This window comes from Loxodonta africana, chromosome 20 (genome assembly GCF_030014295.1).
Source record: "Loxodonta africana isolate mLoxAfr1 chromosome 20, mLoxAfr1.hap2, whole genome shotgun sequence".
Taxonomy (NCBI): Eukaryota; Metazoa; Chordata; class Mammalia; order Proboscidea; family Elephantidae; genus Loxodonta; species Loxodonta africana.
In genome coordinates, this window is record NC_087361.1 from 66,597,935 (window position 1) to 66,622,643 (window position 24,709).

General features: G+C 39.2%; 1 protein-coding gene across 11 annotated transcripts in view; it reads right to left on the minus strand.

The window, feature by feature from the left end:
• The window catches only part of CD55 (CD55 molecule (Cromer blood group)), a 44,967-nt gene that overhangs the window by 14,640 nt on the left and 5,618 nt on the right, over positions 1-24,709 (minus strand). For 6 of the 11 annotated variants that reach the window (XM_023548379.2, XM_023548382.2, XM_023548385.2 and 3 more), the window contains exons 6-8: positions 7,442-7,555; positions 5,987-6,373; positions 2,930-2,950 (exon numbers count right to left, since the gene is read on the minus strand). In XM_023548379.2, coding sequence (XP_023404147.1) covers positions 2,930-2,950; positions 5,987-6,373; positions 7,442-7,555 — 522 coding nt within the window. The other 5 variants (XM_023548388.2, XM_023548389.2, XR_002785793.2 and 2 more) reach the window with 4 other exon arrangements.

The window sequence follows — 24,709 nt, forward strand, 5'->3', positions numbered from 1 at the left end:
TGTTCAGAGCAAGGTGCAGGTAGGCTGAAAAGAGCAGGGAGGTTGTGATGTATGGAGCTAATACAGGTATGGGAAAGAGGAGAGAGAAGCAGGAACCAAAAACAAAGAAAAAAAAAAAACCACATCCCCCCTCCCCCCCCCAAAAAAGTACAAAGGGAACCTGCCATTGGAGTGGAGAGATGAGAAACCAAGAAATAAAGAGAAGCAAAAAAAAAGTAAAAAAAATTGATAAAAATTTGGAAAAGAAAAAAAAAAAGAATGGAAAAGCCCCAGGGGTCCCACCAGTGTGGCTGCATAGACCAGGAAGTCTTCCAGGTTGTGCAGTGTAGCCTGGCTAGAGAGGGTATAGATGTTACACAGCACAAGGTATTCAGGAGGCTGGAAAAGAAGTTAAGTATAAAGAGATGAGAACTGAAAAATGAAGAAACACAGGAAAAAAGGGAGGAGGAAAGAAGAAAAAGAAAGAAAGGGGAAAAAAAAGACAAGAAATGCCCCCAGGGATCCCGCCTATACAGCTGCACAGATTGGGGGAGTGGCTCCTTGGCTGTGCAGTGCAGCCCAGCTAGAAGGGGCTCCCAAGTGTGAAAAGACAAAGAAAACAAACAAATGAAACAAAACAAAGCAAGCAAAAAACAAAAAAAGCCCCACGGATCCCACCAGCATGGTGGCTGGACACCCTTTTAACTCAGTACTCAAGTTACTCCTGAGGTTCACCCTTCAGCCAATGATTAGACAGGCCCATAAAACAAAACGAGACTAAATGGGCACCAGCCCAGGGGCAAGGACGAGGAGGCAGGAGGGGACAGGAAAGCTGGTAGTGGGGAACCCAAGGTTGAGAAGGGGAGAGCATTGACGCATCGTGAGGTTGGCAACCAATGTCACAAAACAGTATGTGTCTTAATTGTTTAATGAGAAACTAATTTACTCTGTAAACCTTCATCTAAAAAAGCATGATTAAAAAAACAAAGAACATATTGTATACTCAAGTGGAGTAATACTACCTCCCAAAGGATTAAAAAAATCTTACTCTTTGTATGTAGAAAGTGCAGATATACATGCAGTAAACAGATTTACAGTATATCTGTGGTATTAAAATTTCATGGAGGGATGTCTAGAAAAAAAAGTTAAAAAAAGGGCAATAATTAAAAACATAATTGAGAAACACTGATACAGAGCCAATGGAAGAATATTTTTTAAATTCACAATTCAAGCTTCGTTTTACAAGGCAAATAAGGAAATTCTGTGATGATTAGTCAATCTTTCTTTTTTAGCAGAGTTAAATAGGAAAAAAATTCCAATACTTCTCAAGTTCTAATATCTGCATCATTCACCAACATTGCAACGTAATCAATAAAATCAATATTCTTTCCTTTAAAGTAAGAAGTGACCTAATTCACAAAATAATTTAAGAAATAAAGATAATTTTCAAGTTTACATGTTACGAAAAAAAAAATGTTGCCGTATGTCTGATTTAATAAGGAAGAGGTTACTCTGTATTTTTGAGCAGAAATCGGGATTATAACCTACACTATGGGAAGGTTTCTAGGAAACCACAGAGTATATCCTTAAAGAATTTCAGACACAAACTTTCACTGAATGACACTGAGCTGGTGAGAAAAAGTACATCTATTCAACTCATCACTTTTGTAAACATTAAACCAAGAAATCATGAAATTTTCATTTAGAATATATTTATTTCTATTTAAAATATAGAATAAACAAAATGAATCTCAACTCTTCGAATATTTCAAGATAAATGGTTTAGGAGAAGTTCATTCAAAATATAAAAAACAACAACAACAAAATAAATAATGATAATAAAAATACCTCCTTTCAGCCTTATTGTCCCATGGCTAATTGACGCATGCATAGGATGAAGATATTAGCTTGTAAATACATAATCTAAAAATGTACATTTTTTTAAATTAAAGAAATACTACTCATTTGCTATTGGATTGCACACTTAACTGATATATTACTTTTTAGCATGTCAGTGTAGTTGTAACTGCTCCTTAATCAACATTTTTCTTACCATCTTTTTTAGGAGCATATTAACCTTGCTGTTAATGCATAATCATCAAATAATATGGGCAAAATTGAAAAAAGACAAAAAAAAAAAAGGATTGGACCAAATGCTAGAAGAAACTACAACACAGTTGTATGTTTTTGGCCTCATGCCTAGAGCAACAGAATGTTTTTCTCAAGATAATTTTGCTTCAAATCACTGAAAAAAGAGAAAAACCAAACCAGTTGCCATCAAGTCAGCTCCGACTCATGGCAACCTCACATGTGTCAGACAGAACTGTGCTTCATAAGTTTTTCAGTGGCTGATTTTGGGGAAGTAGATTGCCAGGCCTTTCTTCCGAGGAGCCTCCGGGTGGACTCAAACGCCCAACTTTTCATTTAGCAGCCAAGCTTGTTAACAGTTTGTACCACCCAGGGACTCCTAAATCACTGAAAGGTAAGGGAAAAGAAAGAGGACGCAATTGAAGTAGCACTCTTTGTCTTGTTTGGGATTAGACAGAAATCCAGAAATGACTAAGGAGTAGTTTACAATTAACCATAGAATATTTGAGGATAGAAACTGTATGAATAACTGTTTCCTTCACGTAGTTTTTCAGTACCTAGAATGATGCCTTGAGACAATGGGCATGTAATAATACTCGACTGATTGGCCAAATGACTTGAAGTTGCCCAAATATTGCCTTGGAACAAGAACACAGTTGAGAATACTTGGGAACATACCGGGCACCTAGTGGTGTCCATAAGACATGCTGAAATGCATGTACCCATTTTCTCTTTGGTAAACGTAAACACTGCATTTTAATAGTACTCCTAAGACAATTAAAAGACAGTATTCTCTTCCAGGAATATGGATTGTACATCCCACAGTGACATTTCCTTTTAACTGTCTGAGAGCCAGACTTACCAGATGTAAGAATCATAGCACCTGAAGAAGAAAAAAAAAAAAAAGAATTACAATAATAAATGTTTAAGAAGTCATAGATTTGTAAGTAATTCAAGAGAAATATGAATAAGCAATACTTGAATGTTCAAAAGTAACTCAAATTTCCATAACTAAAGGAAGTAATTATAAATTTCTGAAACTAATGATACATTATTAATTTAACCATGTAACATACACAACCAATGCCTATATTTGTTCAACAGAATCAACACTATACACATAAAAACATGATAAATAAGTGTTGAATACCAAAACAAACTCCATCTTAATTTGGTTATATGACTTGATGGCAAGAAACCAGCTCGAAAGATTTAGATAGTAAATAACTACTGATCTAATCCTACTATTGAGAAGCTACTAGAAACCTAAGTCCCTTTCAGCAGACTGTCAAAATTATATTATCATATCACCTTATCACTTATACCTTTTAATGGCTATGAACGAGACATTGCAAAAATTTCTTTAAAATAAATGTATTTATAATAATAACTAAGCTGCTCACTTAAGTGAGATAAACAAATTTACTCAAAGTAACATTTAGAGCAGGCAATATTACACAGAAGAAAAGACACAGGCTTTGGAGTCAATTTTCCATTAACTACGTACTGTATATGAACTGTACAAGTTAATCCCTCATTCCTCATCCATAAAATGAAGCTAAAAATACTTATCTTGCAAGGTTGCTGTAAGGACTAGAGTTGACAAATACAAGGTGTGGGGTACACGCCATTATATTATATGCTCAATAAATGGTATTTAGTATTCTTTTTTCATTAAAGCTGAAAATGGTATATTATATTGTGCCCTGAAAGAATAAATTAGTTGTACATAAAAGAGAAAATTGGTCCCATATTGGTAGCATTTTTATCATAACAATTGCCCCCTTAGATTTAATTTAGGTATAGTTTAAATTTGTTAAATATCTTTTATCTTTTACATAAAGAAGTATTTCAGCAAAGTTAGCTCTACAACAAATTTACATAAGATGAAACATTTTTCTTTGCCCTATGAAGAATTGGATGTATTCAACCTAAAAATTTTGGACTGCAGAGTTGTACTAATAAAACTTTAAAAGGTCAATAAGGAAAGGGATGTACAACCATCTAAGAGTTAAAGAACTAAATTTAAATATATTAACACAAATAAACCAAAAACCAATGCTGAGTGCAAAAAGTCAAATGAGATAATGAAATATGTAATATACTGTTTGTGTAAACTATAAAAAAAAAATAATAATAATATTATCTATTATTTATGGATATATATATCTAGTACAAGAGTAAAAAAACATAGGATGAATATACACCAACCTCAGGGCAGTAACTGCCTTAGAGAAATAAGACCAAATCCATTGCCATTGAGTCGATTCCGACTCATAATAACCCTACAAGACAGAGTAGAACTGCCCCATAGGATTTCCAACGAGCAGCTGGTGGATTTGAACTGCCCACCTTCTGGTTAGCATTTGAGCTCTTAACCACTGCGCCACCAGGGCTCCCTTAGAGAAACAGAAGTGGGGAAATGTACAAGGGAGACTTCAACAATAATATCTGTAATGTTTTAAGTTCTTAAAAATATGTGGGTATTAACAAAACAGACTTCGACGTAACAATTATGAAATCTAGGCAATGCCGATGGTTTGAAGGCACTGGGGAGTGACCTAAAGCAGGCAGAAGCTGATCTAAGCCAAGAGAGTAGAAGTATATGCAGAGAGATTTGCATACATGCAACTGAGGGCACTCCCTAGGCCACATGGTGTAGGAAGTGGAAAGATACCGTCTTACTGGTGTTCAGGCCTGACAGAGCACTTGAAATATGAGTGGCAAATCCGAAGTGCAGGCAGTGTTCTCCATTTGGCCATTTATAGTTGTTACACAAATATTTGCTTTAGATAACTTGTTGAGTTGTACATTTATGTTTTATGCAGTTTTCTATATGCCTTCAACATACATGTATAAAAAAATGTATATACATGTGTATATATACACATACATATATATATACATGTATGTGTATCTATCTAATTGTTTCAACTTTTTAATATATGTTGTTGCTGTTAGTTGCCATTGAGTCGATGGTGACTCATGGTGGCCCCATGTATACAGAGTGGAACTGCTCCATGGGGATTTCAAGACTGTGACCTTTCAGAAGCAGATCTCCAGGCCTGTCTTCCAAGGAGACTCTGGCTGGGTTTGAATCGTTGACCTTTCAGCTAGTAGCTGAGCACCTGACCATTTGTGCCACCCAGGGAACCTTATATGGATAGATAGACAACAGACATAGATAGATAGTTTCCCTTGAAGAAAAAAGGAAAAAATTAGGTAGTTGCTATCAAAAAACAAAAATGTCTTTAAAAATATACTTCAGGCATGTTGTGAGACAAGACATCCTGGTGGTGTGAAACAGCATTAATTAGCAAGAAAGGGTTCATCCGTTCATTCAATGGCTATTCCTGAAGCCTTCAGTGTACTTGACACCATTTTCATAAAAACTGCCATTTAAAGAGCCTTGTGACAATATGAACTATTTGAAAGAACCCCTGTATTTTCAATTACTTAGTAGACATTGTGGAGATGCTTTACTAAATTAGTAACTCTACAGAATTTGGAGAGATATTTTATCATGCTTCAGGGATGGGTTGGTCAATAAGCCAGAGCCAGGCATAAACCATATTTGGTTCTTTGAAGGGGTCTTACAGAATTCAGTGACTCCCTAAAGTTACTATAAAAAATAGAACTTCATCACCAACCTTAATTTAGAACTGTTTTTGTGGGGCTACAACTTTATTCTATACAACTTTCCTGTAAAATGTTTCTTTTTTAAAGATTTGCCCTAGCACCATCCAAGTCTGCCTCTTAAGAAAGTCAAAAGCATTAACACAAGAAACAAAACAAAACAACAACAACAAAAACCTGGCTACAATAAATCAGACTATTTAATTTTGCTGTCCCGGTCAAGTTCATATTTCCACCATAGCACGTAATCCGTACTCAGGAAGCCTGAAGAGTGCCAACTGACCTGAAGAAGGAGGTGTTCCTCTTCCTTTAGAGGTGCTTGTTGCATGAAAACGTGTGGTTGCCCTGGGAACAGCTAGACCCCGAATGGCTGTGATACGGACAGAGGTTTGTGTAGTCTGGAGCCCCTTAGCCACTGGGGCATGTATAGCAGTGGACTTTTGTGTTGTTGGAAGACTCTGTGTAAATGAAGCTTTTGTTGTGGAGGCTCTCTGGGCTGTTGGTGTGGCCTGTGCAGCAGAATCCTTTGCTGTGTTGGGATTCTGGGCTGCTGGCGAGGTCTCTCTTGGTAGAGCATTTGATACGGGAGGCTTTTGTGCTGTTGCTGGGACCTCTGTGGCTGAAGCATTTGCTGAGGTGGGTTTCTGAGAAGCTGGTGGGGGCTCTGTAGCTGGAAGATTTGTTAAGGTTGATTTCTGAGCAGTTAGTGGGAGCTCTGTAGCTAGGATATTTTCTGAGGTAGGTTTCCGAGCAGTTAGTGGGGGCTCTGTAGCTGGAAGATTTTCTGAGATGGGTTTCTGAGCAGTTAGTGGGAGCTCTGTAGCTAGAATATTTTCTGAGGTGGGTTTCTGAGCAGTTAGTGGGGGCTCTGTAGCTGGAAGATTTTCTGAGGTGGGTTTCTGAGCAGTTAGTAGGGGCTCTGTAGCTAGAATACTTTCTGAGGTGGGTTTCTGAGGAGTTAGTGGGAGCTCTGTAGCTAGAATATTTTCTGAGGTAGGTTTCTGAGCAGTTAGTGGGGGCTCTGTAGCTGGAAGATTTTCTGAGGTGGGTTTCTGAGCAGTTAGTGGGAGCTCTGTAGCTGGAAGATTTTCTGAGGTGGGTTTCTGAGCAGTTAGTGGGAGCTCTGTAGCTAGAATATTTTCTGAGGTGGGTTTCTGAGGAGTTAGTGGGAGCTCTGTAGCTAGGATATTTTCTGAGGTAGGTTTCCGAGCAGTTAGTGGGGGCTCTGTAGCTGGAAGATTTTCTGAGATGGGTTTCTGAGCAGTTAGTGGGGGCTCTGTAGCTAGAATATTTTCTGAGGTGGGTTTCTGAGCAGTTAGTGGGGGCTCTGTAGCTGGAAGATTTTCTGAGGTGGGTTTCTGAGCAGTTAGTGGGAGCTCTGTAGCTGGAAGATTTTCTGAGGTGGGTTTCTGAGCAGTTAGTAGGGGCTCTGTAGCTGGAAGATTTTCTGAGGTGGGTTTCTGAGCAGTTAGTGGGAGCTCTGTAGCTGGAAGATTTTCTGAGGTGAGTTTCTGAGCAGTTAGTAGGAGCTCTGTAGCTGGAAGATTTGTTAAGGTTGGTTTCTGAGCAGTTAGTGGGAGCTGTGTAGCGAGAATATTTTCTGAGGTGGGTTTCTGAGCAGTTAGTGGGGGCTCTGTAGCTAGATTTTCTGAAGTGGGTTTCTGAGGAGCTGGTGGGGGCTCTATAGCTGGAGCATTTACTGAGGTAGATTTCTGAGGACCTCTTGGGACCTCTGTACCTGGAACAGTTGCTGAGGTGGGTTTCTGAGCAATTGGTGCAGGCTCTGTAGCTTGAACATTTACTGCGGTGGGTTTCTGAACTGCTGGTGGGGCCTTGGTAGCTGGAAGGCTTTCTGTGGAGGAAAGATATTAACCATTAGGTAAATATTACTGTGCAAATTAAGACTGCTTAACTGATTGCTTGCTCCCTGGTTCTTTTTCTCTTCCTCACAAACACCTCAAAATGACCTTTAGGAAACCTAAGCCTTGTTTTGTATTTCCCAAGGACCTGAACTGCTACGTTGTTTTTGCCTTGGTACAAATTACACCTAGAGCCAACTACAGCAGAATTATACCAAAGCAGTATTGAAGATCTTATGCTGTCTTCTGTGTGAGGAAGAGAAACCAAAGTCTGGGTCGACAGTGATCTCATTCCATGCGACATCCTGAGCCTCTGCTCTTTATTTTCTCTCTCAAATTGTCTTCTTATACTCATGCTAAAACCAAAGAACAGGACACAACCACTGGACCAACTGAGATAATCACAACATGGAAACTTTCTCGAACACTTTCAGGAGAACTGCGTGAACCTGAAAATTTGTTTCACTTCTTTTTTAAAGTAATAAAAGCAATTTGAGTAAAAAACAAAAACAACTTTCCTTTTCTCCTCTTGTACTGGTTGTTGTTAGTTGCTGACAAGTTGGCCCCTGGCTCATGGCGACCCCATGCACAATGAAACAAAATGCTGCCTGGTCATGTGCCATCCCCATGATCAGTTGCGGATCAGACTATTATGATCCATGGAATTTTCATTGGCTGATTTTCTGAAGTAGACCAACAGGTGTTTCTTCCTAATCCATCTTAGTTTGGAAACTCTGCTGAAACCTGTTCATCACAGCAACAAGCAAGCCTCCAATGAGACAGGTGGTGGCTTGTGCTTGAGGTACACTGGCCAGAATTCAAACCAGGTCTCCCACATGGAAGGCGAGAATTCTACTACTGAACGTTAGTTTAGTTCCTCTTTGCATTTTAGATCAGGTAAGAGATAATGTGAAACTTAAGTTATGTTAAGATCATATTCTGAGAATTACTATTATACAAGATAACAAAAGTTTGGGATCTTCAGTGCCTGAAAGAGCCCTGGTGGTGCAATGGTTAAAAGCCCAGCTGCTAACCGAAAGGCTGGTAGTTTGAACCCACCCAGCGGCTCCTCAGGAGAAAGGGCTGACAATCTGCGTGCATAAAGCTTACAGCCTTGCAAACCCTATGGGGTGGTTCTACTCTGTCACCTGGGGTCACTATTAGTCAAAGTCAACTGAACAGTCAGTACCTAACAACAACAACAGTGCCTGTGTGACTTTCGGTTATTTACTCAACCCCCTTTTAAGGAAGTAGTGGGTAAGCCTGTTTTTGCAACTTACTAGTAACCTTCAGCAAATTCTCTAATCTCTCTAAGCCTCAGTTTTGTTATATATAAAATGAGGATAAAAACAGAGGAGACTGCATAGCTTTACTCTCAGGATTAGGGAAATTACATTTATAATCCAAACTACTGCCCAGGGGCAGATTATCCAACAGGCAAGGTAAGTACAGTGCTTTCCTTGTGTTATGGGTGGACTTGTGTCCCCCAAAAATGTGTGTCAAACTTGGCTAGGGCAAGATTGTGTGATTGTCCACTATTTTGTCATCTATGTGTCGTAAATCCTACCTCTATAACATTAATGCGGCAGGATTAGAGGCAGTTAGGTTAATGAGGCAGGACTCAATCTACAAGGTTAGGTTGTATTTTAAATCAATCCCTTTTGAGATATAAAAGAGAGAAGCAAACAGAGAGACAGGGGGACCTCATGCCACCAAGAATGAAGAGCCAAGAGGGGAGTGTGTCCTTTGGACCTGGGGTCCCTGTGCTGAGAAGCTCCTAGACCAGGGGAAGATTGATGACAAGGACTTTCCCCTGGAGCCAACAGAGGGAGAAGGCTTTCCCCTGGAGCTGGCACCCTGAATTTGGACTTCTAGTCTCCTAGACCATGAGAGAATAAATTTCTCTTTGTTAAAGCTATCCACTTGTGGTATTTCTGTTATAGCAGTCCTACATAAGTACGATACCTTGCTTACCAGATTATCTGTACTGAATATTTTTTCATCACATCAAAAATTCTGCTTCCAGGTATGGCTGGCATCTGTCTCTCTCCCAACCCCATAGCACCTTCCTACAAATTTACAACTCCTCACAGGAACAGATTACCCAGTGAGCAAGGTAAACATGGACTTACTTGTGCACACTTACTAATCCATAGCGAACAATTTCACATGTGAACAAAAACCCATGTGAAATTTTTCACTACAGATTAGTAAGTAAGCACAAGTAAACCTGTGCTTACCTTGCTTATTGGGTTATTTGCCCCTGCTACTGCCACCAGCACCATCAGCACAGGTTGTGGGCCAGGCGCTCGAGTGTTGTGTTTTTTTCTCGTTCCTTTACCTATCTTACAGGACACTGTAAGGAATAACTCATAAAACACCTAGCAGATCACACAGCACTAATGGGCACTCAAAAATGATAGATATTACTAGGGTGAATGAAGGTTTTATATAGACTTTTGATCTAAGGCTCTCAGATATAAACATCATTCTTTGTTCTACCAAGCTAGTTCTCATTTTTGGTCCAGAGGATTATGTACTACTATAGAGTTTGAATTTCCTGGTGGTTGATGTTGTTCTAGTTATCTTTTTGATATTGATGCCTCGCTTGAGTCCACTGGGGTCAGAGAGAATGCTCTGAATTCCAAACTTCTGAAATGCAGTGAGGCTTATACCCCAGCATATGGTCAATTTTGGTAAATGTTCCATGTGTACTTGCAAGAGCTTTGCCATATGTCTTCGTGAAATTCAATGCTCTTTTATGTCAGTTTATTTCAGAGTAATTGTTCAGATTTTCTATATCCATACTAATTTTTATTCTATTAGCTACTGAGATAGTAACTGAATTTGCCAACTGTGTGCATTTGTCTATTTCCCTTTCTGTCCATTTTTGTTATATTTAGATTGAAAGTTTGAGTGCACAGAGTTCAAATTATATCTTCCAGTTAAACTGACCACTTTATCATTAAGAACTGCTGATCTTAAAGTCACTTTGATATTAAGGTAGTTACACCAGCTTTATTTTTGTTAGTGTTTGCATAGTATATTTTTCAGTCCTTTACTTTGAACTATTCTGTGCTCTTATGATTAAAGTTTGTCTCTTGTAAACAGCAAATAGTTAGGTTTTATTTTTTAATCTAGTATGGCAATCTTAGTCAAATTACACTTCGTGTAGTTAGTGTTAAAGTTGGGTTTAAATCTACCACCTATTAATTTTCTATTTGACCCAACTATTTCATGATACTTTTTGTTTTTCTCTCTCTCTTGCTTTCTTTTGGAGCAAATAGGCATTATTATCCCTTTATTAGCTTGTTACTTATACAGTCTTTTACTATTCTTTCAGTGGCAAAATGGTGTAGCTGTTGTTAGGTGGCATCTAGTTGATTCCAAGTCATAGCAACCCTATGTACAACAGAATGAAACACTGCCTGGTCCTGTGTCATCCTCACAAATGTTGTTTGAGGCCATTCTTGCAGCCACTGTGTCAATCCATCCCATGGAAGGTCTTACTCTGCTGATCCTCTACTTCAGCAAGCATGATGTCCTTCTCTAGGGAATGGTTCCTTCTGATAACATGTGCAAAGTACATGAGATGAAGTCTCACCATTGCTGCTTCCAAGGAGTACTCTGGCTGTACTTCTTCCAAGACAGAGTTGTTCATTCTTCTCGCATTTCATGGTATATTCAATATTCTTCACCAGCACCATAATTCGAAAGCGTCAATTCCTCTTTGGTCTTCCTTATTCATTGTCCAGGTTTGACATGCTTATGAGGCAATTGAAAACACCATGGCTTGGGTCAGGCACACCTTAGTCTTCAAGGTGACTTCTTTGCTTTTCAAGAGTTTAAAGAGAACTTTTGCAGCATATTGCCCAATGCAATGGGTCATTTGATTTTATGACTGCTGCTTCTATGGGTGTTGACTGTGGACCAAGTAAAATGAAATGCTTGACAACTTCAATCTTTTCTCCTTTTACCATGATGTTGTGAGAATTTTTGTTTTCTTTATGTTGAGGTGTAATCCATACTGAAGGCTGTAGTCTTTGATCTTCATCAGTAAGTGCTTCAAGTCTTCTTCATTTTCAGCAAGCAAAGCTGTGTCATCTGCATATTGCAGGTTGTTGATGAATCTTCCTCCGATCCTGATGCCCCGTTCTTCTCATATAATCCAGCTTCTCAGATTATTTGCTCAGCATACAGATTGAATAGGTATGGTGAAAGCATACAACCCTGACACACACCTTTCCTGACTTTAAGCCATACAGTATCCCCTTGTTCTGTTCAAATGACGGCCTCTTGGTCTATGTACAGGTTCCTCATGAGCACAATTAAGTGTTCCAGAATTCCTGTGCTTCACAACGTTATCCATAATTTCTTATGATCCACACAATCAAATGCCTTTGCATAGTCAACAAAACACAGGTAAACATTTTTCTGGTATTCTCTGCTTTCAGTCAAGATCCATCTGACATCAGCAATGATATCCCTCATTCCACATCCTTTTCTGAATCCGGCTTGAATTTCTGGCAGTTCCTTGTGGATGTACTGCTGCAACTGCTTTTGAATGATCTTCAGCAAGATTTTATTTGCGTGTGATATTAATGATATTGTTTGATAATTTCTGCATTTGGTTGGATCACCTTTCTTTGGAAGAGGCACAAATATGGATCTCTTCTAGTCAGTTGCCCAGGTAGCTGTCTTCCAAAATTTCCCCCGCATCTGTCAGTTTGTTGTACTGTGGGGGCTTGCATGTTGTTGCACTGTTACAAGATGTATTAGACTGTTGTTGCATTGTTGCAAGATGTATTAGAATGGTGCAGATTATCACCTTTACTACTTTTTTTAGTATTGCTAGAACCTTGGAACATTTAAAACTAATTTACCCCTTCTGCATTTTGCCTTATTGCTATTGTGCATTTCTGTCATACATATGATGCAAACCTCACAAGGCACTGCATGTGTTGTTTTGTAAAGTCAGTATTCATTTACCCTTGCAATTGTTATTTCCTAATGCATTTTCATGTTTCACCAGGGATTATTTTCTTCCTACAGGATTTCCTTTAGTTTTTCATTCAGTACAGGTCTGGTCTGTTGGTAACAAATTCCCTCAGTTTTTATTTACCTGAAAACATCTTTACTTTGCATTTGTTTTTGAAGGATATATTCGCTGGGTATAGAATTCTAGGTGAGTGATTATTTTCCTCTATCATTTTAAAATTTCTTCCTGTTGTCTTTTTTTTTTTTAGATTTTTTTTATTGTGCTTTAAGTGAAAGTTTACAAATCAAGTCAGTTTCTCATACAAAAATTTATATACACCTTGCTATATACTCCTAATTGCTCTCCCACTAATGAGACAGCACATTTCTTCCCTCCACCCTCTCTTTTCTTGTCCATTTGGCCAGCTTCTGATGCCCTCTGCCCTCTCATCTCCCCTCCAGAAAGGAGGTGCCAACATAGTCTCATGTGTCTACTTGATCCAAGGAGCTCATTCTTCACCAATATCATTTTCTATTCCATGGTCCAGTCCAATCCCTGTCTGAAGAAGAGTTGGCTTTGGGACTGGTTCCTGTCTTGGGCCAACAGAAGGTCTAGGGAACATGACCACTGGGGTCCTTCTAGTCTCAGTCAGACCATGAATTATGGTCTTTTTATGAGAATTTGGGGTGCATCCCAGTGCTCTCCTGCTCCCTCAGGGGTTCTCTCTTGTGTTCCCTGTCAGGGCAGTCATCTAGTTCTTCTAGTCTCAGGCTGATGTAGTCCCTAGTTTGTGCAGCCCTTTCTGTCTCTTGGGCTCATAATTACCTTGTGTCTTTGGTGTTCTTCATTCTCCTTTGTTCAAGGTGGGTTGAGAACAATTGACACATCTTAGATGGCCACTTGCTAGTGTTTAAGATCCCGGATGCCACTTTCCAAAGTGGGATGCAGAATGCTTTCTTAATAGATTTTATTATGCCAACTGACTTAGATGTCCCCCAAAACCATGGTCCCCATATGCCTGTCCCTGCTACACTGGCCTTCGAAGCGTTCAGTTTATTCAGGAAACTTCTTTACTTTTGGTTTAGTCCAGTTGCACTGTGTACTGTCTTTCTCTTCACCTAAAATAGTTTTTATCTACTATCTAATTAGTGAATATCCCTCTTCCTCCCTCCCTCCTTCCCTCCCCTCTCTCGTAACCATCAAAGAATATTTTCTTCTCTGTTTAAACTATTTCTCAAGTTCTTATAATAATGGTCTTATACAATATTTGTCCTTTTGCAACTGATTAATTTCACTCAGTGTAATGCCTTCCATATTGTTCCATGTTATGAAATGTTTCACAGATTTATCGCTGTTCTTTATCGATGCATAGTATTCCATTGTGTGAATATACCATAATTTAATTATCCATTCATCCATTGATGAGCACCTTGGTTGCTTCCATCTTTTTGGTATTGTAAACAGTGCTGCAATGAACATGGGTGTGCATATATCTGTTCATGTAAAGGCTCTTATTTCTCTAGGATATATTCCAAGGAGTGGGATTCCTGGATCGTATGGTAGTTCTATTTCTGGCTTTTTAAGGAAGTACCAAATGGATATCCAAAGTGGTTGTACCATTTGACATTCCCACCAGCAGTGTATAAGTGTTCCAGTCTCTCTACAAGCTTTCCAACATTTATTATTTTGTGTTTTTTGGATTAATGCCAGCCTTGTTGGAGTGAGATGGAATCTCATTGTAGTTTTGATTTGCATTTCTCTAATGGCTAAGGATCATGAGCATTTCCTCACGTATCTGTTAGCCACCTGAATGTCTTCTTTAGTGAAGTGTCTGTTCATATATTTTGCCCATTTTTTAATTGGGTTATTTGTCTTTTCGTAGTTGAGCTTTTGCAGTATCATGTAGACTGTAGACATCAGATGCTGACTGGAAATGTCATAGCTAAAAACTTTTTCCCAATCTGTAGGTAATCTTTTTACTCTTTTGGTGAAGTCTTTGGATGAGCATAGGTGTTTGATTTTGAGGAGCTCCTTGTTGTCTGGTTTCTCTTCTGCATTGTTAGTAATGTTTTGTGTACTGTTTATGCCATGCATTAGGGCTCCTAATGTGGTCCCTATTTTTTCTTCCATGATCTTTATTGTTTTAGATTTTATATTTAGGTCTTTGATCCATTTTGAGTTAGTTTTTGTGGATGGCGTAAGGTATGGGCCCTGTTTCATTTTTTTTGCAGATGGTATCCAGTTATGCTGGCACCATTTGTTTTAAACAGACTGTCTTTTCCCCATTTAACTGACTTTGGGGACTTTGTCAAATATCGACTGCTCATATGTGGATGTATTTATGTCTGGAGTCTCGATTCTGTTCCATTGGTCTATGTATCTGTTGTTGTATCAGTACCAGGCTGTTTTGACTACTGTGGTGATATAATAGGTTCTAAAATCAGATAGAGTGAGGCCTCACACTTTTTTCTTCTTTTTCAGTAATGCTTTACTTATCTGGGGCCTTGTTCTCTTCCATATGAAGTTGGTGATTTGTTTCTCCAACGCATTAAAAAAATTCCATTGGAATTTGGATTGGAATTGCATTATATCTATAGATCACTTTTGGTAGAACAGACATTTTTATAACGTTAAGTCCTCCTATCCACGAGCAAGGTATGTTTTTCCACTTATATAGGTCTCTTTTGGTTTCTTGCACTAGTGTCTTGTAGTTTTCTTTGTATAGGTCTTTTACATCTCTGCTAAGATTGATTCCTAAGTGTTTTGTCTTTTGGGGGGCTACTGTAAATGCATTGATTTGGTGATTTCCTCTTCAACATTCTTTTTGTTGGCGTAGAGGATTCCAACTGATTTTTGTATGTTTTCTGGTATCCTGACACTCTGCTAAACTCTTCTATTAGTTTCAGTAGTTTAGTTGAGGATTCTTTAGGATTTTCTGTGTATAAGAGCATGTCATCTGCAAATAGAGATACTTTTATCTCTTCCTTACCAGTCTGGATGCCTTTTATTTCTTTGTCGAGCCTAATTGCACTGGCTAGGACCTCCAGCACAATGTTAAAAAAGAGTGGTGATAAAGGTATCCTAGTCTGGTTCCTGATCTCCAGGGGAATGCTTTCAGAGTTTCTCCTTTTAGGGTGATGTTGGCTGTTGGCTCTGTATAATGCCCTTTATTATGTTGAAGAATTTTCCTTCTATTCCTATTTTGCTGAGAGTTTTTATCATGAATGGGTGTTGAACTTTGTCAAATGCCTTATCTGCATCAATCAATAAGATCATGTGGTTCTTGTCGTTCGTTTTATTTATATGATGGATCACATTAATTGTTTTTCTAATGTTGAACCATCCCTGCATATCTGGTATGAATCCCACTTGGTCATGGTGAATTATTTTTTTGATATATTGTTGAATTCTATTGGCTAGAATTTTGTTGAGGATTTTTGCATCTAAGTACACGAGGGATATAGGTCTGAAATATTTATTTATTTATTTATTTGTGGTGTCTTTACCTGGTTTTGGTATCAGGGATATGCTGGCTTCATAGAATAAGTTTGGGGGTTTTCTGTCCTTTTCTATGCTCTGAAATAGCTTTAGTAGTAGTGGTGTTAACTCTTCTCTGAATGTTTGGTAGAACTCTGCAGTGAAGCCTTCCAGCCAGGGCTTTTTTTGTTGGGAGTTTTTTTTATTACCTTTTCAGTCTCTTCTTTTGTTATGGGTCTATTTAGTTGTTCTACCTCTGTTTGTGTTAGTTTAGGTAGGTAGTGTGTTTCTAGGAATTCATCCATTTCTTCTAGGTTTTCAAATTTGTTAGAGTACAATTTTTCACAGTAATCTGATATGATTCTTTTAATTTCAGTTGGGTCTGTTGTAATATTGCCCATCTCATTTCTTATTTGGGATATTTGCTTCCTCTCCTGTTTTTCTTTTGTCAGTTTGGCCAGTGGTTTATCAATTTTGTTGATTTTTTCAAAGAACCAGCTTTTGGTCTTGTTAATTCTTTCAATTGTTTTCTGTTTTCTATTTCATTTAGTTCAGCTCTAATTTTTATTATTTGTTTTCTTCTGGTGCCCAAGGGTTTCTTTTGTTGCTCTCTTTCTATTTGTTCAAGCTGTACAGATAATTCTTTGATTTTGGCCCTTTCTTCTTTTTGTTTGTGTGCATTTACTGATATAAATTGACCTCTAAGCACTGCTTTCACTGTGTCCCAAAGGTTCTGATAGGAAGTGTTTTCATTCCCATTGGATTCTCTGAATTTCTTTATTCCATCCTTAAAGTCTTCTATAATCCAGTCTTTTTTGAGCAGGATATTGTTCAGTTTCCAAGTGTTTCATTTCTTTTCCTTGCTTTTTCTGTTATTGATTTCTACTTATATGGCCTTATGGTCAGAGAAGGCGCTCTGTAATATTTCAACGTTTTCAATTCTGCTAAGGCTTGCTTTATGACCGAATATGTGGTCTGTTTTAGAGAATGTTCCATGTGCCCTAGAAAAGTATACTTGACTGCTGTTGGGTGGAGTGTTCTGTATATGTCTGAAGGGTCAAGTTGGTTCACTGTAGCATTTAGATATTCCGTGTCTTTATTGAGCTTCTTTCTGGATGTCCTGTCCTTCACTGAAAGTGGTGTGTTGAAGTCTCCTACTATAATTGTGGTGCTGTCTATCTCACTTTCCAATGCTGTTAGAGTTTGTTTTATATATCTTGCCATCCTGTCATTGGGTTTATAAATATTTAATATGGTTATATCCTCCTGGTATATTGTCCCTTTAATCATTATATAGTGTCCTTCCTTATCCTTTTTGATAGATTTAACTTTAAAGTCTATTTTGTCAGAAATTAATATTGCCACTCCTGCTTTTTTGATTGTTGTTTGCTTGACATATTTTCTTTCCATCGTTTGAGTTTTAGTTTGTTTGTGTCTCTAAGTCTAAGATGTGTCTCTTGTAGGCAGCATATAGATGGATTGTGTTTTTTTATCCATTCTGCCACCCTCTGTCTCTTTATTCGTGCATTTAGTCTATTTACATTCAGCATAATTATGGATAGGTATGAATTTAGTGCTATCATTTCGATGTCTTTTTTGTGTGTTGTTGACAGTTTCTTTTTTCCACTTAATTTTTGTGCTGAGTAGTTTATCTTTACATATTGTATTTCCTCTTATTTGTTGTTGATTTTGTTTCTGCTGAGTATTTTTTTCTTGTATTTTATTTTGTTGTGTAGGACAGTTTGTCTCCTTTGTGGTTACCTTAATATTTACCCCTATTTTTCTAAATTTACACCTAACTTTTATTTCTTTATATCACCTTGTCTTCTTCTTCATATGAAAGGTATGAGACTACATTTCTTAGTCCCTCTTTATTGTTTTAATGTTGTCTTCTTTTACATAAAAACATTGCTGTTTCCCTGTTTTGAGTATTTTTTTTACCTTGATTTATTTTTGTGATTTCAGTGCCTGGGCTGACATCTGATTGCTCTGTCAAATGTTCTAGTCTTGGGCTGATACCTGATATTATTCATTTTCTAACTGAAGAACTCCCTTTAATATTTCTTGTAGTTTTGGTGAATTCTCTAAACTTCTGTTTATCTGGAAATGTCCTAATTTCACCTTCATATTTTAGAGACAGTTTTGCTGGATATATGATTCTTGGCTGGCAATTTTTTTCCTTCAATGCTTTATATAAGTCATCCCATTGCCTCCTTGCCTGCATGGTTTCTGCTGAGTAGTCCGAGCTTATTCTTACTGACTCTCCTTTGTAGGTGACTTTTCGTTTATCCCTAAACAAAAAAAAAAAACACAAACCCAATGCCGTCGAGTTCATTCCAACCCATAGCAACCCTATATCCCTAGCTGCTCTTAAAATTCTCTCTTTATCTTTGGTTTTGGCAGTTTGATTATAATATGTCTTGGTGGCTTTCTTTTAAAATCTACCTTATGTGGAGTTCAATGAGCATCTTGGATAGATATCTTCTCATCCTTCATGATATCAGGGAAGTTTACTGCCAACAAGTCTTCAACAATTGTCACTGTATTTTCGTTATTCCTCCCTTTCTGGTATTCCAATCACTCGTAAGTTATTGCTCTTGATAGAGTCCCACTTGATTCTTAAGTTTTCTTAATTTTTAAAATTTTTTTAATCTGAGTTTTCTTCAAATATATTGGTGCCAAGTGCTTTATCTTCAAGTTCAGAAATTCTGCCTTCCACTTGCTCAGTTCTGTTCCTCTTTGTCTTGAGTTGCCTAACTCTCTAATTTTATTGTTAATTTTCTGAATTCCTGATTGCTGTCAGTCTATGGATTCTTCCAGCTTATTAAATTTTTCATTATGTTCCTGAATAACATTTTTCATTTCTTCAACTGCTTTATCTGTGTGTTCCTTGGCTTGTTCTGCATATTGCCTGATTTCCTTCCTGATGTCTTGAAGGGTCTGTATATTAATCTTTTGTATTCTGCATCCAGTAATTCCAGGAAGGTACTTTTATCTAGAGGATCCCTTGATTCTTTGTTTTGAGAGCTTGCTGAAGTGATCATGGTCTGTTTTTTTATGTGATTTGATATTGACTGTTGTCTCTGAGCCATCTATAAGTTATCATATTAGTTTATTTTATGTTTGCTTACTGTATCCTAGCTTCTTGCTTTGTTGTGTTTTGATATGTCCAAATGGGTGCTCGAGTGAGCTAGCTTGATTATTTTCACCTTTGATGCTCTGTCGTCCCGTCACCAGATGTCTAGGAGTCCATTCACTTTTCTTGTATGGATTCAGCTCAGGTGTCCACGTAGCTGCTCATCAAGTGTGTAGTACAGGCTCTGTTCTACAGTGTTAGAGGGGCAGGGGTGATTGGTGTAAGTACCAGTATCTGGTTGCAGCAGGGGGTCATGCTCTGAACAAGGCAGGGGGCTGAGAATCGTCCCCCAAGTGTCTCTGGGGAAAGTGCATCCCTCTTCCCTAGAGTGTATAGGTGGTTGGGTTCTGCAGATGGATCATGGGCACCCAATGTTATTGATTGTAAGGACTGGGAGGTACCACTTATCCTTGGATCCCTGTTGCAGGTGTCTGGGTGACCTGAGTGAAGCCACCAGTCCTTAGGCCTCTGATGTGGGTAGGTGTGGACCCTGTTTATAGGCAAAGTGGTGTCAAATATCAAATAGTAACCTCTCCACCATACAGCTGCTACAGTTGTAGTCTGCCAACAAGGCCCTATTCTCCTGAAATAGGCCCACACAGGTCCATGCAGGGGGGAAAGGTACTTAAAGTCCACGGACCATTTATGCCTGGATAGGAGCTGCTTCTGTTCTGAGCTCCCCAAGTTAGTGGAGCTGACAAATTATCCTTCCCCCCAGTTACAAATTTATTTCTTCTCCAAGGCTGGGAGGATGGTTCTAGGTGCTCAACAGGGCCTATCTCAGGCCCAGGGAAATCAACAGCCACTGAAGCTGGCTTGAGGGCGGGGAGGTGTGGTAAAATATACACAAGTACTTAGCTTTTGCACAGAGCGCAGTTCTTTTCTGGTTCCGGAGGTGTGAGTAGGCTGTGCTGCTGGCTGCTTCTCCCTGAGGAAACTGGGACCGAATGCTCATACCAGCCCACCGCAGCTGCTCCCGGGAAGGGTGTCTGAGGACTCCTGGTGATTCAGGTCTGGTAACTCCTCTCTGCTTCTGTACCGTCTCTTCCTCCTCCTCCCACTCAGTCTGTTTTCTAACTTTGCCGTTGATGTTCACGGCTCCTAGCTTGTCATAAATATAATCGTTTCACTTGTTTTTTCATGTCTTTGTTGTAAGAGGGCTCGCCGGAAGTGTCTGTCTATTCCGCCATCTTGGCCCCGCCTCCTCGCTGTTGTCTTTTAATTTCCATTGTTTTTCTGAGAAATCAGTGATCAGTTTCACTGTTGTTCCTTTCCAGATAGTTGTCTTTTTGACTCTTGATGCTTTTATCATTGATTTCTTTTTCCAAAGTTTTGCTATGAGGTGCCTTGAAGTAGTTTTATTTTTATTCTACTTAGAGTCTATAGAACTTCTTGAATCTGTTGATTGATGCATTTCATCAGCTTTAGAAAATTCTCAGTCATCATCCTTTGAATATTTCTTCTGCTCCTATTTATCTTTTTCTCCTTTCTTTCTAGCGTTTATTAGAACACTTTAACATGTTTCAAATATGTCTTACATTTTAATCTATATTTTACATTCTTTTTTTCTCTTTGTGCCTCACTCTGGGTATCTTCAGTTAACCTGTCTTCCAGTTCCTAATACTTTCCATACCATATCCAAATTGCTGTTAAAACCTGTCTAATTTGTTCTTAATTTCAGGTATTATATTTTCCAGCTGCAGAATGCCCATTTTACTCCATTTTAGAGATTTAAGTTCTCTGTTGAAGTCCCCCATAACTTCATGTACTCTCTCGTCCATTTTTCCTTTATTGTCTTAACATATTAATCATTTATTGTAAAGCTCTTGTTTGCTACCTCAATTATCTGGATCTTCTTTATCTGTTTTAATTTTTTCTTTAATGTGCTCCTATTTTCTTTCTTCTTTACATGTCTAATGATTTTTTATTGTATGACATGTATTGTATATAAAATATCCAAATGATATGATCTTTTTTTTTTAATGAGAGGGTTTCCCTGCTTGTGGGCATATTGGTTTCAGGTGATCAAGTTCTCAACCTTCCAGGGATCGGGGCTGGTTACAGTTTTAGTAAAATTCAATCTACCTCTGCTCATACCTCTGTTCCTCAGGGTGGCCCTCCTGGGCTTTTGATTGGGAGCAGAGCCTGTTGTTTGGACCTGGGGTCCCTGCGCTGAGAAGCTCCTCAACCAGGGAAAGATTGATGACAAGGACCTTCCTCCAAAGCCAACAGAGAAAGAAAGCCTTCCCCTGGAGCTGACACCCTGAATTTGGACTTGCAGCCTACTAGACTGTGAGAGAATAAATTTTTCTTTGTTAAAGCCATCCACTTGTGGTATTTCTATTATAGTGGCACTAGATAACTAATATAGGTGGGTTCGAGCCACCAACCTTTCAGTGAGCAGCCTACCACTTAATCACTGCACCACTAGGGCTCCTTTTTTCTAAGACAATACAGTGAAAAAGCCCTTCTCTTCATTCCAGGGGGGATAATGCCAAATGAAAAAGTGGGGAATTTGGGTGGTATACTTGGGTGATATGAACTGATCATTTTTAATAGAGTGGAGGATGTTGAATGTTGGTATTATAAAGTAGTTATTTTACTTCTAGGGTAAAAAAATTTAAGCATATATTGACTCACAGAGCCTTATAGTCAAAGTAAATTTTACTGAGGAGCCCAATTTGTACAATAAATATAAGTGGAACTATTCTAGTTATCTTGTAAATAGAGGACTCTGGCAGTTGCCCTGATAAAAAAAATCCAATGGTTCCACATTCTCTAGAGCCATGAAGTTGCTTTGTTTTGTTTTGCTTTTTAGCAGGAAAGCAACATAATCACATATATACCTCAAGTTATATTACACCAGATGCACATAAGTAATCAGAGAATACTAGCAAACTTATAAATTACTCTTGGGTCACAGATCACAGCAAGGAGCAAGAACAAGCTAATCTGCTTTACACCAAATTAGGGTGTACAGTTACTAAGCATATCACCATCAGTTCAGTTCAAAAGTTTTCTGAGCGTCTAATACACACCCAAAATTGTTCATAAGCAGAGTTGAAAACTGAATAAAATATAGTTCCTATGTCTTAAAATCTAGTGGGGAAAAGAGCCAAAGAAAGCATTCCAACACAAACTGGTAAGGATTATCACAGCAGTGTGCACAGTGGTGTGGAAAGAGAGAGGAAGGACAGTTAAGCCATCTTGGGGAGCCAGCAAAAGCTTCCAGAAGGACTATACCAAAGCAGACTTCTGATGAGGGAAATATAGCCAAGAAAAGAAAGGTGCGAAGGGCATGCGAAGCAGAGGCAGCAGCATAAGGAATGGTGTGGGGACAAGAAGGAACGTGAAGTACACAGAAAACTAAATGCAGTCTGTGTTGGTATAGCATAAGGTATGAGGCAAGTCATGAACATGAGAGACAGGTAGACCATGACTGGTCTGGACATTATAGTAAGGAGTTTGGACTTCGTAAGTGATGGGGAGATGCTAATAAGCTTTAAGATAGAAAGAGACAAGCTGCAATCATATTTCAGATAGATCACTCCGGGGAGAGTATGGATGAAACATTAATGAAGAGCAAGAATGGAGGCAGGAAGCTACTGCAATCATTGTCACTCAGAACCCAGGCAAGTGGGACTTCTGAGCAGCTCCCACCCTTCAAAGGGCCATGTTCTGGCCACTTTCTGGCTATGCTTCTCCTCACCAGTGGTTTATCATCAGGGTTCAGAGAATATCCTTGATGAGAGTGTATGCCCCTCCATTCTAGCTCATGCTCCAGAAACCAGCACCCAGGATTTCCTGTGTCTATATCCGGAATCAACTCGACGGCAATGGGCTTGGTTTTGCGGTTTAGTATACCGCTTCTGGGTTATCTGGATGGTGCAAAATGTTAAGTGCTTGACTGCTAGCTGAACAGCTGGCAGTTCTAACGCCTCAGAGGTGCCTCAAAAGACAGGTCTACTTATCTGTTTCTGAAAGGTTGCAGCCTTGAAAACCCTATGGAGCAGTTCTACTCTGGACACATGGTGTTGCCATGAGTCAAAATAGACTTGGCAGCAACTTACAACAACAGCAACATACCCCTTCTAGGGCCTGAGAGCGTCCCTTCCCCTCATCTACACTCATGGGGGTAGTTATACTGGTAAGTGCATGCCTACAGGTCCAAAGGGCAACAGAGCGGGGATAAGGGTCATGGTGGAAGTGGCTTAGATGTGCAAGCTGGGTTGTCCACTTAAACGCACCAGAGAGAGGTCCCTCATAGTGTGGAAAGAGGTGGGGGAGCTATCTGAGTGGGGGCAGGTTTTAGGCCAGGGACCTTCATTTATACTCTTGACCTGGGCCTTGAGAATAGTAGGCCTGGCCCTGATTACAACAGTCCAGATGAGGGCAGAGAACTGTATTAGAGGTCATGCAGACGAAAGGTAAGACACAGGTAAAGCAAAATGATCCAGTGATTATGTGGTGGAGGGCTCTAAGACAAAGGGAGGGTCTGGGAGGACAGCCAGTATGTGGCAGGGGTGAATTCCAGGTTAGCTGGCACCAACAGTCACTTGGAATCACATTTAAATAAGAAAACACTGGCCAACAAATGAGGAAACAGGGCTTTTTGATAGACGAGATCTAACAGTGAGGCTTACTTCAGAGGTGAACAAGTATTACCTCTGTTTGATATACAACTAAGATAATTCTTGAATGTGTCCACTGTTCTTCCCGTCTCCAACATGAGTTAATGTGCACAGATATCTGTGCATCCCCACGTACACAATTAGCTGCACACTGGAGCAGCTAATTGTTTAAGTATTTTCCACTCCATCTCACCAGTATTGCCAAAACAGAAAAGTATCTGGTATGGGAAATAAAAACTAGAGCCTAAAGGAAGTAGGAGGAACTCCGGTGGTACAATGGTTAAGCGCTCGGCTACTAACTGAAAGGTCAGCAGTTCGAATCACCAGCTGTTCCATAGGAGCAAAGACCTGGTGACCTATTCCTGTAAAGATTACAGCCCAGAAAACGCTATGGGGCAGTTCTACTCTGTCACATGGGGTCGCTATGAGTTGGAATCGACTTGATGGCACCTAACAGCAACAACAGTAGCAACACAGGAAACAGGACTTTATAGGGAGAGTTGAAGACACTGGGGTTGCTTAGGAGAACAGACTCATTCTTGCGAGATGCAGAGGTCTGTGGTTGCTGAGTTGGAGAGATAAATAAGAGTCAGATGGAAAAGGGAAATCAGGATATTCACCATGACAGGGGGTAGGACTGGGGACCGAACGTGGCCAAGTGCAAAGACAACATGGGTGTGCAGTGCAGAAGCCCTTCTAAGCTAAGATATATCCTTGGCATCCACATTTCTGTGAAATTCAAGACAGCATGTGCTTAGGAAAATACTGCTGGGTGGTGGCCACGGGAAAGGTGGTGGTGGTAGCAAGGGAAACAATTTTAAAATAATAATAATGACAAGACAAAGGAGAAGTAGCAGATATAGAAGGTGGGAGGGGGGTGCAAGGTAGCTGTGATAGGAACGAAATCCTTGATCTCAAGGGCTTC